Source organism: Gouania willdenowi, chromosome 22 (assembly GCF_900634775.1).
Source record: "Gouania willdenowi chromosome 22, fGouWil2.1, whole genome shotgun sequence".
Taxonomy (NCBI): domain Eukaryota; kingdom Metazoa; phylum Chordata; class Actinopteri; order Blenniiformes; family Gobiesocidae; genus Gouania; species Gouania willdenowi.
The window spans coordinates 1,764,027-1,779,247 of record NC_041065.1 but is presented as its reverse complement, the minus strand read 5'-3'; the positions used below and the strand labels follow the sequence as shown (position 1 = coordinate 1,779,247).

Genomic DNA, 15,221 nt, shown 5'->3' with positions numbered 1-15,221 from the left:
GAGAAACGCTAGTGTGCTGTAAATGGAATAAAATGAATATAAAACACATCATTACACTACAATCATTCAAAGTACATACTACAGTAACAACAGCAAATAAAGCTCTTTATCTTCTAGTGTTTCCCTATGATTAAGTCATTATCTATTTTCTAAAAATACTTTCTATTCTTCTGAATAATTGTGAATTACAAACACTTTCCTATTAAAACTGCTCTTCTTGTACTTTTATTTCAATAGTTATTGATCTTATTTATCTTATTTATCTGTGTGTGGATACATTTCTGACTGCATACTGTATTTACACTAATCCATGTGAGAGGAAGAGTTGAGGATACTCACAGACCATCTCCAGGGTGTTGACGTCTATGTTGCCACTAACCACGCCTCCTTTGGAGTCCAGCTTGGAGCGGCCCAGCCCTACTGACATGCTGATCTCACGGTCCCTGTTGCTGCCCACAGACAGACGGCCTTGGCTCTTCAGCCCACTGGTGGTCCAGCTGCAGGGACACCACACAGCAGAGGATGCTGACTCATCCTTCACGCAGAAGAAACATCTGGGAAAGACCCTCTTTACACAAACCTTCTCAAACATCCCATCTTCTCCTCACAAAACTAACATCAGAACCTCTTTCCATCTTTTGCTTCTAACCTTTGACCTCCCTCACAGACAAGTATCACCTCAAAATAATCAAACAACTCCCCATGATTCAACATGAATCACTAAACTATGGAATTATTGACTCAAAGTGATCCGCTATCCACTATTATTACAAATATGACCTAAAACCTTTTAAATGTCCTGATTAGAAGATCTAAGTCTAACAAAACACATTATTATGAACCATATCCATTTAATTATCTTTTAAAATAGGACTTCTTTACACTGTTAGAGCCTGTGTTCCACCATCTTGAAATCATGTGATTGATGATGTCACACCTGCCTGTAAACATCCCATTGTTTTCTATTGTAGTGAAACATTTTTAGATCTCTCTTAAACAGTGCACTGACACGCTCTGGTGGCTGAAGTTAGCGAGTAAATCATGGACTGTTTACTAACTTGACTAATTCATATTAAAACCTGCCAATGGTTTAATAAATCTGGATTACGCCTCATTGCCCGTAGAGAGGCGGGACTAAGCGTTGTCGTCGTGTGTGTGTGTGTGTGGAGCTGATGTTTATAAATTAATGGAGGAAAGAAACACTCAATGATCTTAAACAGAATTATTTACTGTATTTACAAATGCTTTAACATTTTTCTTCCTCTTATAATCAGTAGCTGTGACACAGAATATTTTCCCCTTAAATATGAAAGTAATTAGGTAGATAATTAGTAACTTTAAGTAAGATTGGCTGCAAGTACGTTCATTGTTTGATTTGAAAACTATGGTCATGAATAAATATGACATGTTTTACACAATTTAAGGAAGTATTTTTCTTACTTCGCATAAGCAATAATTACTGATGTGACATAATTATCAGCGTCATCTCATGTCTGCGTTTGTCAGCAGGTCAACATGAGGTTGGATAATTCTAAATGTTAATTATACTACATAAACTAATTATTATAATATAATACTGTTCAAAAATTCAATAATCTGCATCCCTAGTATCATTGCTGTTAATGCGGGAGGGGCAATTCAGTTCACAATATAATATAAAACATGATAATGTGATAACTACACAAACATTTTTTGCTGTTAAAAAACATGCTTTAATTGAACTTTAACTCTGGACTTATTTACATTAACTCTGGTTCAGACCTTTGCAACTTTAAAATAAATAATATAAATATAAAATAAATAAAAACAAACATAATAATCTGGTGTGTGTTAGATTAGATTGTGTGTGTTTTTGTGTATCTGACTGTGATTCACACACAGCAGCACATGAGCTTTAGTTACTTTTACTCTAACCTCACAGCATGACGATGCAACAGTAATCACACTCCTGTGTTTAGCAATGACTCAGCACGACTTCCTGCCTCACTGCACACATGAAGCTTTAGTGAAACACCACAGAGAGCAACTGGTGATAAAAGCCAATATACTGTATGTAGTGAGCAGCAGAGCCACAGAGTGACGACGGACGTATCCCCAGGAAATGTAGCCTAGGATTGATCTGTGTTTAATTATTAAGAAGCAGAACATCTGTGAACAAATGTAAATGGAAAGCATGTGCAGAGTGTGTGTGTGTGTGTGTTTGTAACCAACGTTATGTGACTGGATTTTATTCTCCTGTTATTTATTTTTAGGTTTGAACTAGGAATGTGCAATATTTTATTGTTTATCCTCAAAAACATTCTCACCGGTAAAAAAAATCATCTCACCATAAATTGTTCCTCAATCTAGCCAAGAATGCCCCAAAAAACCTTGTCGAACGTTGTTTGAAATGTTTACATAAATACTAACGTCACATTTCATCCGTCCCAACATTTTATTTATATTTCACGTATTCATAAGACAAAGCTGGTTCCATTAGACTAATGTAACTATTGAGATTATTACACCTAAATATCCTGAATGATTAAATCATCAACTTGATCTTATAGGAAATCATAGAGTTATTTATTAACTTTATGTAACTCATTATCAGATATAAAAAGAATTAGATTAATCAGCACGAAAAAGTTATTTTTGTTTTCAGGTGCTGTTTTTTTTAATAAAATAATTTTTTTTCGAGTGAGGAAATAAATGAATTTCATACAATAACACAAATAAAGTGACCCACATGCACTAATATATTCCATAAAATATCAGCTCATGAACTCTATGAGTCAGCAGTTATTGTAGCCTTTTTTTAATGTGTCTAATGTTGATGAATTCACATTTATTTGTGTTTGTAAGGAACCTGAATTTTTCTATTTATTTATTTTTATTTATCGTGATTTTAATCGTTATCATGACAATACCAGAAATTTTAGTCAATATCTCCCATCCCTAGTTTGAACTTCAGTTCTATCTGTGGCATTAAGTTTAAACCCCACTACTGTAATAAATGCAGGGTTGTCACCAGCGCTGTTGAGCGTGGGACCCCCGACATTGTAATTTTGCTCCACTATGGAGTTTTCAGCAGCGTAGGGGGGCTTCTCTGTTGTTTTTCCTTTTTTAATCAGTAATAACTGTTGCACACTTGGACACAAAAGGGACTTAAAGGTGTGCACGGGTTGTTTGAACTCTTTTTAATCTGAATAACCCTGAAACAAACACATCAGCTGCACCGTCTATTTTATACAGGCGATCTGCTCGGATGCTCCCGTCTTTACCCGAGGACCCCTGCAGCCACACAGCTGCCCCCAATGTTGCCTGTGGGCTTCCTCCACTTGGTAACCGAAATTACCGTCCAATATAAACAGCTTCAACCAGGACGTAGCATGTAGCAACACATGAAGCTGCTCGTAATGTTTATAACTCACGACAGATGATTCTATGCACACACGGATGTGAAAAGTGTCTGAAACGTGTTCAGGCTTAAAGAGACATCGGCTTCATTTGGGTCGGACAGGTTTGGTCTTCTTTTTTCAGCCCGATTAAAGCTGTACTTTGTGTATCCGCCGCGCATGTGTGTGTGTGTGTGCGCATCCTCCGTGTGTGTGTGTGTACAGGCGTCCTCTGTGTGTGTTCCAATATTACTGCAGGTCCCATATAATATTTCATTTAAATTTGAATAGGACTCAGTCTGTTAAATAAAATGTTATTTCTTGTCTCTACAGTGTGTGTGAGTATTTATTAGTGGAGGATCTATACATATATATCTATACTACCGCTCCAAAATTTTAGAACACCCCAATTTTTCCAGTTATTTAATGCAATTCAAGTCGTGCAAGTCCAATGAATCGCTTGAAATGGTACAAAGGTAAGAAATGAACAGGTTTGTAATGTACATTTCAGAATTATACAAATAGGCCTTTTTCAGAGAACAGGAAGTGGGTTAACAATAAAAAAAACTGGAAACGTGTGATGTTCTAAAACTTTGGACCTGTAGTGTATAAACCAAGCAACTACATTCATCATCACCTTCACCAATTCAACACATAACTTTTAGCTTTAAAGTTAGACTGAAACAATGATTTAAAAACTTCTAATAATATGACCCTCTGAGAATTATAAAATGAATTAAAATTCCTGTAGAACCCTGACATGCTTGAGTTACCAAAGCCTGGGGTTAGCGTGATGCTTACGTGTTGTTTCCCATCACGTTGCTCATGTTCATCTGGACAATCAGCTGTTTGAGGTTGATGGCAAACACCACCAGCGTCTCCCACGGCGCCCCCTGCTGACCTGAGGCCTTTCCGTTCTTAACAAAGGATGGCGTTGATGTTTTTGATACTGAATCTAGGAGAACAATAGGAGAGAACCATGAAAAGTGGTTGATGATTTGTCAGAGATGATGCGTTACCTCTCCGTGGAGCAGAGGAATCAGACACGCTCCTGGTGCGACCAGGGGCTGGGGACCGGAGGTGGCCCAGGCTGCTGGGGGACATGTTGCTCCCAGCTGAGTGCTCTGAGAACACGTTGGGGGACTGAGACATGTGCTGTGTCCCAGTGCTGCCGTCCCACGTCCTCCAGTAGGCTTTACGGCTGGACTCAGGGGACAGATGATGGGTGACATTCTCAGCTGAGTCGGGGGTGGCAGGACCAGAGGCTTGAGTGAGGAAATGTTACAAAAACACAAGAAACACCAATGATCCAAACAAATATTACCTTTAGAGTTCATTAATCTGTCATTTGTGTCTGTGTTTGTAAATCAAAGGAAGAAAAAGACACTCAACAAGCTCAAAGTACAATTAGTAACGCTTTGATGTTTTACTTTTATATAATGACGTAAGTTGAAGTATTTCATTACAATGATGGTGTTTGATGTCAAATACACCATCACTGCTCTTATTCATGACCAGTTCAGCTCATAGGAAGTGATGTCAGAGGCCGGCTGTAGCTGTAGCTGTAGCTTACCTGGGAGGTTGATGGTTTGATCCCCCAGGAAAAGGCGTCTGGCGATGCTGCGGCGGTACCAGGCTCTCGGAAAGGCCAGTATTTCACTTAAACGCCTCATGTCGTATTTGAAGGAGGCGGAGCCAATGTCACAAACGGCTAAAAGGAGATTTACAACCCAGCGCTCATTAAAAACGACTTTAAAAGAATAAAGAGGAGGCCTGAGGACAGGTGGAGCCTACCTGAGATGTTGATGAGGGTGGTGTCCATTTTACCTCCTTTAGCAGGAATGAAGCTCTCAATGAACGTAGGACCTCCAGTGCGTCTCATCCTGGACAAACTGACCTTCACAAACTCCAGGTTGATGCTTAAAGAGTCTTTCCTTCCTGTCACAGAGGACGGTTCCTCATCTGTGTGAAAAATAACATCCTGCATTCATGTACTGTATGTACAAATTCAACAGTTAGGCCACCCACTGCAATCTAAAAATAAATCTGAATGTTTGCCAATTGTTCTGTGATTATTCAACAACTGTAAATGTTTAGTTTGAGCAGATGAATAATTTCTGAGATATGGACAATGTAGTAAGGGGGGTATGTGTCTCATTGGTTTTTTATTATGTAACAAAAACATGAAAAACAAAAAAAACACTCATTATTTGATATTTGTTTCCGTACAGTAAATGAAAAACTAACATTTATTCATTTTCTCCATTATCGATTGTCAAAGTTCGTGACCGAAAGTGTACTATCATCCGACGCTAACGGCTATGCTAACAGCAGTAGCATAATAAGCCTCTTCACACTCTCGCTCTGGTTCAGGTTAAAGGTCAGACGGATAAACTCACCATGACTGACGGTGTATGAAGCCAATCTGACAGATTTACATTATTTTTCCTGTTGTAGCATTGATTCCTTGAAAGATTTTCATAAACGTGGTATTGGTCTCTGAGGCAGAATGACAGTTAGCTGCTAAAGCTAATGCTGCTAAAGCTAATGCTGCACATGAGCTAATAAATGGGTTTTTCCTGACTTTTCAAAGTGTCTCAGCTGATGGCGTTACTCCAGTTCACTTATCAACCTGTCCATCTGGTGCACTTCCTTCTAATTTGTAAATGTAATTAAAATAATAGTTTAATATGAATAATCATGGACCTGTTAGTGAATGTGTATCTCGTTAATTTACATTTTCAAAGTGAAAACTCATACTGTCCTTTTCACACTCGGAGATCTCTCTTGTCCATCAATAATATTAATAATATTAATAATAATACATTTTATTTATAAGTGCTTTTAAGTCTGTTGCTTTGATGCAGCTTCTCTCATTGGTTTTAATAAAGTGCTCAGATATGTGCATCAATCCCAGGTAGAGTCCTAATCCACCCGCTGCATTCAGAGGACCATACTGCTGCTGAGCTGCTCCATCAAGTGCTCGGATTGGCCAAGATCGGCATCAGCTGAATATCATGTCTGAATATGTGTAATATTATTAATATAAACACTATTAAAACACTAACGATCTCTGGAATAACATTACAAATGCTGTTAGTTTGGAAATATCAACAAAATGAACGAGCTTGTATTTTGAGACCAAAGTACATGAGATGACCTGGAATATACTGTACATACTTGTAATTGTTGTTGTTTGCTGTTTTGATTGTTGAAATATGAAAATAAAAATATATACATATATAATCAGACGCCCACAGCAAAAATATTAATACCAATATTTTCATTGAATAGGAATCCTAACAAGGAATCCAAGAGATGAGAAACTAATGAGACGATAGATAATTATTATTAGTGTATTTTACAGCTGATTATAGACATGAGTCAAACTGACCTGTTAGCATTAGAGATGCTAACAGAAAGCTAACACAAGAGAAAGGTTATGTTTTATGGGCTTAGTTATTAAAGTCATTTTCATTGATTGTAATTAAACTTTAGTAATTGAGAACGTAATTGTAATTGAATTTCAGTGAAAAGATTATAAAAATATATATATATATATATAACATTTTTGTTCAATTGTAATTGGAAAAATGCAGGTCAAGATAACCACAATTGAGTTGTAATTGAAGACGTAATTGAAATGACATGGAATGACCCATAAGTAATAAATGAAATATTCAGAGTGAACATGTACGTGGAGGTGACGTACCGAGGGGGCCGGGTCCTGGAGGCAGACCTGTGACTGCAGACTTCTGCTTCCCGGCGCCGTAGGGGTGAAAGACGTAGAGCGAGAAGTCGGACATGCAGGCAGTGAAACTGAGGCCTGAGGAGGTAGTAGGGGGGCCGCTGAGGTCTGATTGGCTGCTGCTGTGGCGGCTCCTGCCCAGAGGACTCCCCAGCAACGGAGACGCTGGGTACGAAGAGCACAAACACCACGAGGATGAGTGATCCGTCCTCAGGAAACCACAATCAGAGCTAGAACCAATCCACTAAGTCTGCATCACACACACTTTAAATACAGGAAGCTGGAAAATATGCTGACTGTGCGTGACGGACAGGGTTGGGATCAAGTATTTTTAATTCAATAAAGCAATGTTTTTCTACTTTGAAGTCCTAAGTAACCAATACCTGTTAAGTTTTGGATTTGAAAATATGGTAAGGTTATGTTTTATGAGCTTATTTATTAAAAGCTCAGTCATTTTCATTGATTGTGATTAAACTTTAGTAATTGAGAACATAATTATAATTGACCTTCAGTGAAAAAATTATTTTAAGAAATATTGTAATTGGAAAAATGCAGGTCACGATAATCATAATTGAGTTGTAATTGAACATGGATAATTGAAAATGTAATTGACCCCTGACTAGTTTATCTGATCTCTCACTGGAAATAAATGATTCTAAAATAAACTAAATAAAAATGACCCAAATTTGCCATATTTTGATACATTTTCATCACTTTTTCTTGCCATATTTTTGCTACATTTGTCCCATTTCTGACACTTCTACATCACATTTTATTGTCTTTTCTACACATTTTTCCATTTTCAAAACATATTCAGCACTTATAAACCCTTTCCACCACTTTTCCACCTAATGTCACATATATTGACCCATTATTGTCACTTTTAACCTCTTTTCACCAGATTTCATGCTTATTTTTGCCAATTTAACCACATTCACTATTTGTCATGTCTATTATTTGAACCATTTTTACCACTTTTTCATTCTAACAGACATGAGTACAGTAACACTTTCCACATCACAGACCTTTGCTGGGGGGAGGTTTGGGGGTGTGCTGCCCAGGTGGAGTGGATGACGGTGGGTGGGAGCCCTCAGTGCTGTGAGGTCCAGGCGTGGGCTCCAGTTCTCCACGGTTAGAGGAGAAAACCAGGTCCAGAGAGGGAAGCTTCAGCATGCACTCCACCCTGGACACGGGCAGGCAGCTGAAGCGGATCTGAGAAGGCTGGAAGCACACACTCATCATCAGCCATTACATTAGGACAGTCTGCTCTAGTATATCCACGTCTATGATAGACCACCAAAACAAGACCAAAAACTTTATTTGAACCAAACTAAACACCTAAGAACGTTAGAAAAATAAAACCTACTTATTTAAACTTTCAGATATTCTTTAAAATGTACCTGTAGTGAAAATATATTAATGTATTACCAATAAACTAAATATGAGCACCAATAAGACATTAAAAGGACTTTTTAGAACGATTTTATACCTTGGTGCATAAACTATGAAGATCTGACATTTTGGTCAGGATATGACGCACGTTTGTTGATCAGCAGAGCTGCTCACTTTAAATAAGCACGGTATCCTTATCAATATACCGACATTCTTATCCATACGCAGCGCCCCTATTTGGTCATTTTAGGTCAGTTTAGGTCATGTGACTAAGACTAAACCTCACCCTAAACCTAACCTTAACCCTAAAAATTACTGCGACATTGGGTTAGAACCTTACCCTAACCCTAAACCTAGAAAGCTACATACTTTTACGTCAGTAACCGTACCAATAGCATCGGGGTTGTCCGTACGGCAACCATACAAATAGACACTTACTTTAAATAAATGGTGCATTGTGGGAGGTAACAGGTATGTTTACATTGTAGGAAGTGTAGTTGTAACCTCTCCCTCAGTAATACAGGTTATAATGTAGGAGAGGATTAAATATCACCTTTTTCACCATCCACCTGCACCTACTCAGCAACAGAACTAGCCTAATGGACAGAGCTGTTGGTAGCAGCAGAAACGAGCCATGGCTGAGTAGTTAGATGTTGGAAGTGCAAGAATATGGTTAGAAACTGTGATGAAAGCTTGATTGGATGATGCTCCACTACCTCTGAGTATCAGCACCTGAACCAACAGGTAAGTTCTCCTGTCAGAGTTAATCCTTTAGTCCCAACAAAATAAGAGGAAACAATGTGGTGGGGGTGCGGATAGTGCCATGATAGCCCTATAGTATCCCCTGTCAGCAGAAACATAGTCGTGCTCTTAACAATTCAACCACTTTCTGTGACGGAATTCTGTCGGACGTAACTTTGGCTTGGTGCACATTAGCTTAGCCCATTAGCTTAGCTCACAGCAGCTCAGTTTGAAGCGGTCCTCACATACCACCCAATTCCATCCTAACGTAAATGTTTTCAGTGTGTATCCTGTACTGATATTATGGATCACGCTGACTTAGTGTGGTTATTTGGCTCAGAGACGCTAAAGAAATGTTTCTACTGGGTTTTTCTCGTTGTTATAGCAACCATTGGCTTTAGACTCCACCATTGTTCAGAAACTGTAAACCGACGGAACACTGTTGCCTAGCAACAGCCAACAGGAATCAACAAACATGCATCATATCCTGACTAAGATGGCGACCCTACATTGTCCCCAAGTTAATAAAAAACATATTTGTTTATTTTAATACATTAAACACATTTTTAAATCACTTGTTTGACTCTGTGCGTACCTGGACTCTGACGTAGACGACAACATCTACAGGAAACGAGGAGTAGGCCGAGGTGGAGGAGGAAACCAGTGAGGTGGTGGATTCTTCCAGTGGTTCCACTGTTTCAAAGTGAGCCATGTCCTCCTCCTGGGAGGCCACAGCTGATGAAAGGAACAGCATTAATCAGGGTTCCTACAGCTTCAGTCAAATTCATTTCAACACTTTTGAATTGCTATTTAAAATTCAATAATAATTTAGTAACTTTACAGTAAACATAACTGTAGGGTTTGGGTCATTTCTTCAAGGGTCTAGTGCAGACGTAAAACTGGCGGCCCCCAAAGTAAACACATGAGTAAAATACACAAAAAAAACTGACTAAAAAACTCAAAATCACTCCAAAAACACAAGGTGACGACAAAAATAGCCAGAAATCTATAAAACAACAAAAATTTAAAAAAATTAAAACCACTAAGAAAAAACTTTTCGCAATTCTTTTAGCAATTTTTGTTGAATTTACTTTTTCCCTTGTTTATACAGTTTTTTTTTTTTTTAAAAAACAAACAAATTTATTTTAAAATAAGAGACCAATTACAATCAATAAATCATACTTATTATGTGTTAAAAATTAAGACTTTTGAAACATTGATTTAAAGGGGACATACTATGAAAAATCCACTTTTGAATTGTTTTTGAACACATACAGTTGAGGTAACTTGAGTGTCCACTGGCACACAAAATGTGAAATAAATCAATCCAGTCGTTTGTTTGTGGTCTGTGGAAGTCTTACAACACAAAGAGAAGTACTTTATTTCAAATTTTCTCAGTTTGTGACATCACAAGTTGAATCGGGCTTTGCTTCGAACTCCAGCTGCTAAAGATAGAAGAAGGAAGTGGCAGAATTTCCCTCCGTAGTTGGGAAATACTTGTTAGTGTGTGCCAATCACTTCACCCCCGACTGTTTCCATAACCTCATAACTCGTCTCGGCAAGTCCCGTGGAAGTGAGGGGCGCGGGGCGGGGGGAAAACGGAGCGCTCTGAAAGAGCTGGATTATACAGGGTCATAAACCTCCCTTGTTGTTTGATTCATGTTATGTTTTGACCAAACCCCAGCACAGATATGTCATTTATACCACAGGGAATTGTTTTATAAAGGTATATTAGTATATTATGTGCCCTTTAAGACTTTTTCACCTGTTAATAATGTGTACTGTGCACTCCCTTCAAACATTACAGAACAGGAATCCCACCCTACACGTACCTGTATAACTCCTTTCCACAGGAGTGATGGGAATGGTCTCTAGTGCTTTTTCCAGGAAGTCCAGCAGACACGGACTGATTACCATTTCCTCTGGTAGAGTCTGCAGGGCCACCCAGGCGTACAGCTTAGCGGTCTTCACTCCTCCAGGGCTCTTACCTTTGGCTGCACACACGCACACGCACACACACACACACACGATTAAAACCAGCCTTTTTCCTCTGGTTTTTGGTGCAAAATGAGGTAACACTTTACTTCTAGTTTGATACTGTACATATATTATTATGACATGAAACCTGTCATTAGCATGAATAAGGTGTCATTAAGGCTGTCATTAAGTGTTGCTCGTTACCCTTGGTTACAAATGTGAAAGGTTCCATCCCTACGTACGTCTGTGATGAAACAACACCTTAACCAACTCAGCTGAGGACTAAAAACCTTGCTCTAGAGTCAGGATCACATACAGATGTAGATGCTGTGATTGGAGGGGGGGGGGATTGGATGGGGGCGGCTGGTGGTGCAGAGCATGCATTCAGAATGGAGGCATTGCTCAGTACCTGATGGGATGGGTGGGGGCAGGGGAGGTAGGAGCGAGTTAGTCTTGCTTTGGGCAGCATTGGGAGGGTTGGGGGGGTCGTTATCTTTCATACCAAACAGCTTGGACTCTTTGGAGAGGGTACGGGGCAGAGAGGAGCCCCGAGACGTGTTGGGTGACTCCGTCTTCAGGGTCTTTGAATTGTAATGCAACTGCAACCAAAGAAGCAGAAAACAGCAGGTTTAAATCTAAATATAGTGGTAGCAGTGGAACAATCATCAGGATAAAAAGAAGAGAAAGAAAGAAAACCAACACCATGTGAGGTGATGATGGATTTGAGACGATAAAGTCAAGTTTAGTGTAAAACGTGTGGAGTTTTTGACCCAAAATGATGAAATTATTTATTTTGAGGATAAATTATCCTGAAACCTTGTACCAGTAGTAAGAGTGAGAGTTTTTAACTTTTCACTTTATTAATAAAGAGCTTTTACTACAGTTTTTAAATTATTAGTTATCAAAACTTATTATGACATTTAAAGAACAATATTCATTTTTAGCTTTTTTGTTACCATGGGGGGCGGAGCTGAGAGTTTTTTTAAACTTTGCACTTTGTTAATAAAGAGCTTTATTACTGTTCTAAAATTATTTGTAACTAATGGTTATTTCTATGAGATTTATTTTTAACTTTTTTCAAAAAAGGTCATACTATTTATAACCTCTCGTTATTCCAAAAAATCTAATATTTTGCACTGGGGGCCCTGAGAAGTTTTATTTACTTTGCACTTTATTAATAAAGAGCTTTATTACTGTACTAAAATGATGAGTTTTTTATCATTTTTCCCCCCTTTTTTAATATCATTTTTGTCGTGATGGTGTGCCCTGAAAGTTTTTAATTCTTCAAAGAGGGGCACAGCTGAAAACGTTGGGGAACCACTGCCTTACGGTGCTTTCACACATATAGTCTGGTTCCGGTGGTGAATCTAGAACATTGTTGCATTTTGATTTGGTTCGATCCGCTTCCACACGACTCTTTGACAAGCACATCAAAACTTTTACCCGTCTGTTTCTCCAACCTGTCCAAAGTGTAAATCAGCTGACGCACTCTGGGTCACCTATTCTGGTCTTTCCCTAAACTAAACAAGTTCTGGTCAGACATTTTTAATTGCTTCTCTGTTATGTACAACTTTGTCATTACACCAGATCCTTCTACAGCCATCTTTGGTAGAACTCAACACTTATTGAACTTGTCTTATTTACAACAAAAAACATTACAATACCACATGGTTGTGGCAAAGAGGAACATTCTATCTCTCTGGAAGACTGGAGATATACTCTTCAGGACCTGGCTACAGGAAATGACCACCTTGTTACACATGGAGAGGGTCTGATATAGTGTCTATCAGCTTTTCATCCTTTGATAAGATGTGGCAACAATTCTTGTCTTACTTATCAAAGACAACCTAAAGTTTTACTTTGTTAAATTACTTTTTGCAAATAGTTGTCCACCTTTCTTTTATATATACTGTAGAAACCTTGTACTTGTACTGTCCGAGGCTAATGGGACATACCGTCATCTTTTAACAGCTGGTGATGATTCCTTAAAAATGTGACTTACTGTATTGTAAGACATTCTAAAGGAGAAGCCTTTGTTGTTGTTTTGTTTTATTTTTGCCATGCCCTATGTTTCTTATTTCTCTATTTCCTCTTTGTCTTAGGGTTTTTTTTTTTTTTGGGGGGGGGTCCTTTCTTTCTTGTCAATGTACTGTATGTTTATAAAATTGAAAATGTATATAAATAAAATATATTAAAAAAAAACAAAACTATTCTGATTCTGACTTTTCTTACACAGCGTAACGTAATAGCAGCTTTGTATTTCTGCGTGATTTGTTTGCTCCCTTGTTTGTTTGCTGTACTCTCTGTCCTCACTTTAATAGCAGTGCTTCACACTCGTATCTTGTGTGCACACACAGAAGGAACGACACACTAATTATCAGAGCAATGCTTCTTCCCTTGTGATGTAATCCCAGGACGCAGTTTCCCACTTCATACTCTTCTGTTTCACTTTTTAAAGAGCTTCATTAATCACAGTAACCACTGACAGCTGTGTCTGCTCCGCCATTAATATCAGAATCAGAATCAGAATCAGAATCATCTTTATTCGCCAAGTGTATGTTGTACACACAAGGAATTTGACTCGGTCAACTGTGCTCTCTCCAATAGTGAAAACAAAAATTTTTCAACAATAAACAATCAGCTAGAAGAGATGAAAATAAGTATAAACATAAGTATAAATATAAACAGTAGTTAGACTAGAATGTGCAAATAACAAGATGATAATAATAATAATAATAATAATAATAATAGTATAAAAAAATAATTAAATAGATACAAAATAAAAATAAAAAAAAATAAAAATAAAAAAAAATAAGATAAAAGAAGGAAAATAATAGAAAAGAAAGATAATAATAAAATATAATAATAATAAAAGGAAAATAGTGCAGTAGAGCATTGATAAGTAGTGCAGTAGAACATTTAAATTAAAGGTATGTACATGAACATTCTCAGTGTCAGATTGATCCAAGGTTGTTATGTTTGGTTCCAGGGTTTTTCCACAGAAACAGGACTGACACTCTTTGACATCAAATACATAAAGTGGTAAAATGACCAACGTGGACAGTTAACAATAAGTAAATCAATATCATACACAGCATGTGAATGAGGTTCAAACATGTTAAGCTGTGTACAAATTATTAAATTTTGCTGACTGCATCATACCCAGCAACAGGTCAACCACACCTCCTCATTAATATAAAAGTTTCTGTGAACTCTTTGTTCAGAGTTGCTCTCAGAAACTTCCTGAATCACTTTTAAGCTCAGATTCCTTGCTAGGAATGTTGAGGCTAAGTTTGGAACTCTCTGAGGGAACTCTAAAGCTCAAACAAACTCGAGCGGACCCCGTGCACAACAAACTCAGTGTGGGCCCAGTCTGCTCTCCTGAGAGCTTAATTACTTGGGTGCACCGCTGCGTAGTAGTTTCCCTTGAAATCCTACATGTCCGATGATTCTTAGCGCTTCTCTGTAGTCCTTCTTCTCCAGGGATGTGTCAGCTGCCGGAAGTAGGCTCAGCTGCCTACTTCCGGCAGCTGAGCTGACAGCAGCAAAAGAGCAGAGCGGAGCTCACAGAGGAATTTATTTACTAAACATGAACTTTTTCTTCTGAGAAATGATATGATACCTCAACATCAAACTCTATCATTTACCATCTGACTCTGGCTCTGAGGTAATCATCTACTGCTTTTTTATTTGCTGGCTCAACTGGAAAGCTAAGTAGCAAGCTAGCTAGCTACAAGTAGCAAGCTAACTAGCAGAAGAATTTCTCTTTCCACAACAGAATACAGCAGTCTTCTCCAAAAGATTATTGAACTGGAGACTACAGTGCGAGGAATACAAGTAAACATTGAGGTTAATGGACACTGTGGATATGATAATGATACGACTGTGCCGCTGTTTCAAAACAGCGGAGTGGATAACGCTAACTCGCTACCAGCCCGTGCTAACAAAGCTATCAGGCCTAGGGAGGATCCTGTTCCCGTTGATAA

At 38.2% G+C, this 15,221-nt stretch overlaps 1 protein-coding gene across 11 annotated transcripts in view; it reads right to left on the bottom strand.

Moving 5' to 3' along the window:
- kiaa1109 (KIAA1109 ortholog) overlaps positions 1 to 15,221 on the bottom strand; it is a 188,069-nt gene that overhangs the window by 15,820 nt on the left and 157,028 nt on the right. For 10 of the 11 annotated variants that reach the window (XM_028438564.1, XM_028438571.1, XM_028438567.1 and 7 more), the window contains 10 exons: positions 11,645 to 11,834; positions 11,091 to 11,252; positions 9,854 to 9,993; positions 8,151 to 8,346; positions 7,090 to 7,290; positions 5,172 to 5,339; positions 4,951 to 5,088; positions 4,397 to 4,642; positions 4,179 to 4,332; positions 340 to 497 (listed from right to left, as the gene is read on the bottom strand). In XM_028438564.1, coding sequence (XP_028294365.1) covers positions 340 to 497; positions 4,179 to 4,332; positions 4,397 to 4,642; positions 4,951 to 5,088; positions 5,172 to 5,339; positions 7,090 to 7,290; positions 8,151 to 8,346; positions 9,854 to 9,993; positions 11,091 to 11,252; positions 11,645 to 11,834 — 1,753 coding nt within the window. The remainder of the gene's footprint in view (positions 1 to 339; positions 498 to 4,178; positions 4,333 to 4,396; positions 4,643 to 4,950; positions 5,089 to 5,171; positions 5,340 to 7,089; positions 7,291 to 8,150; positions 8,347 to 9,853; positions 9,994 to 11,090; positions 11,253 to 11,644; positions 11,835 to 15,221) is intronic. The other variant, XM_028438569.1, reaches the window with a different exon arrangement.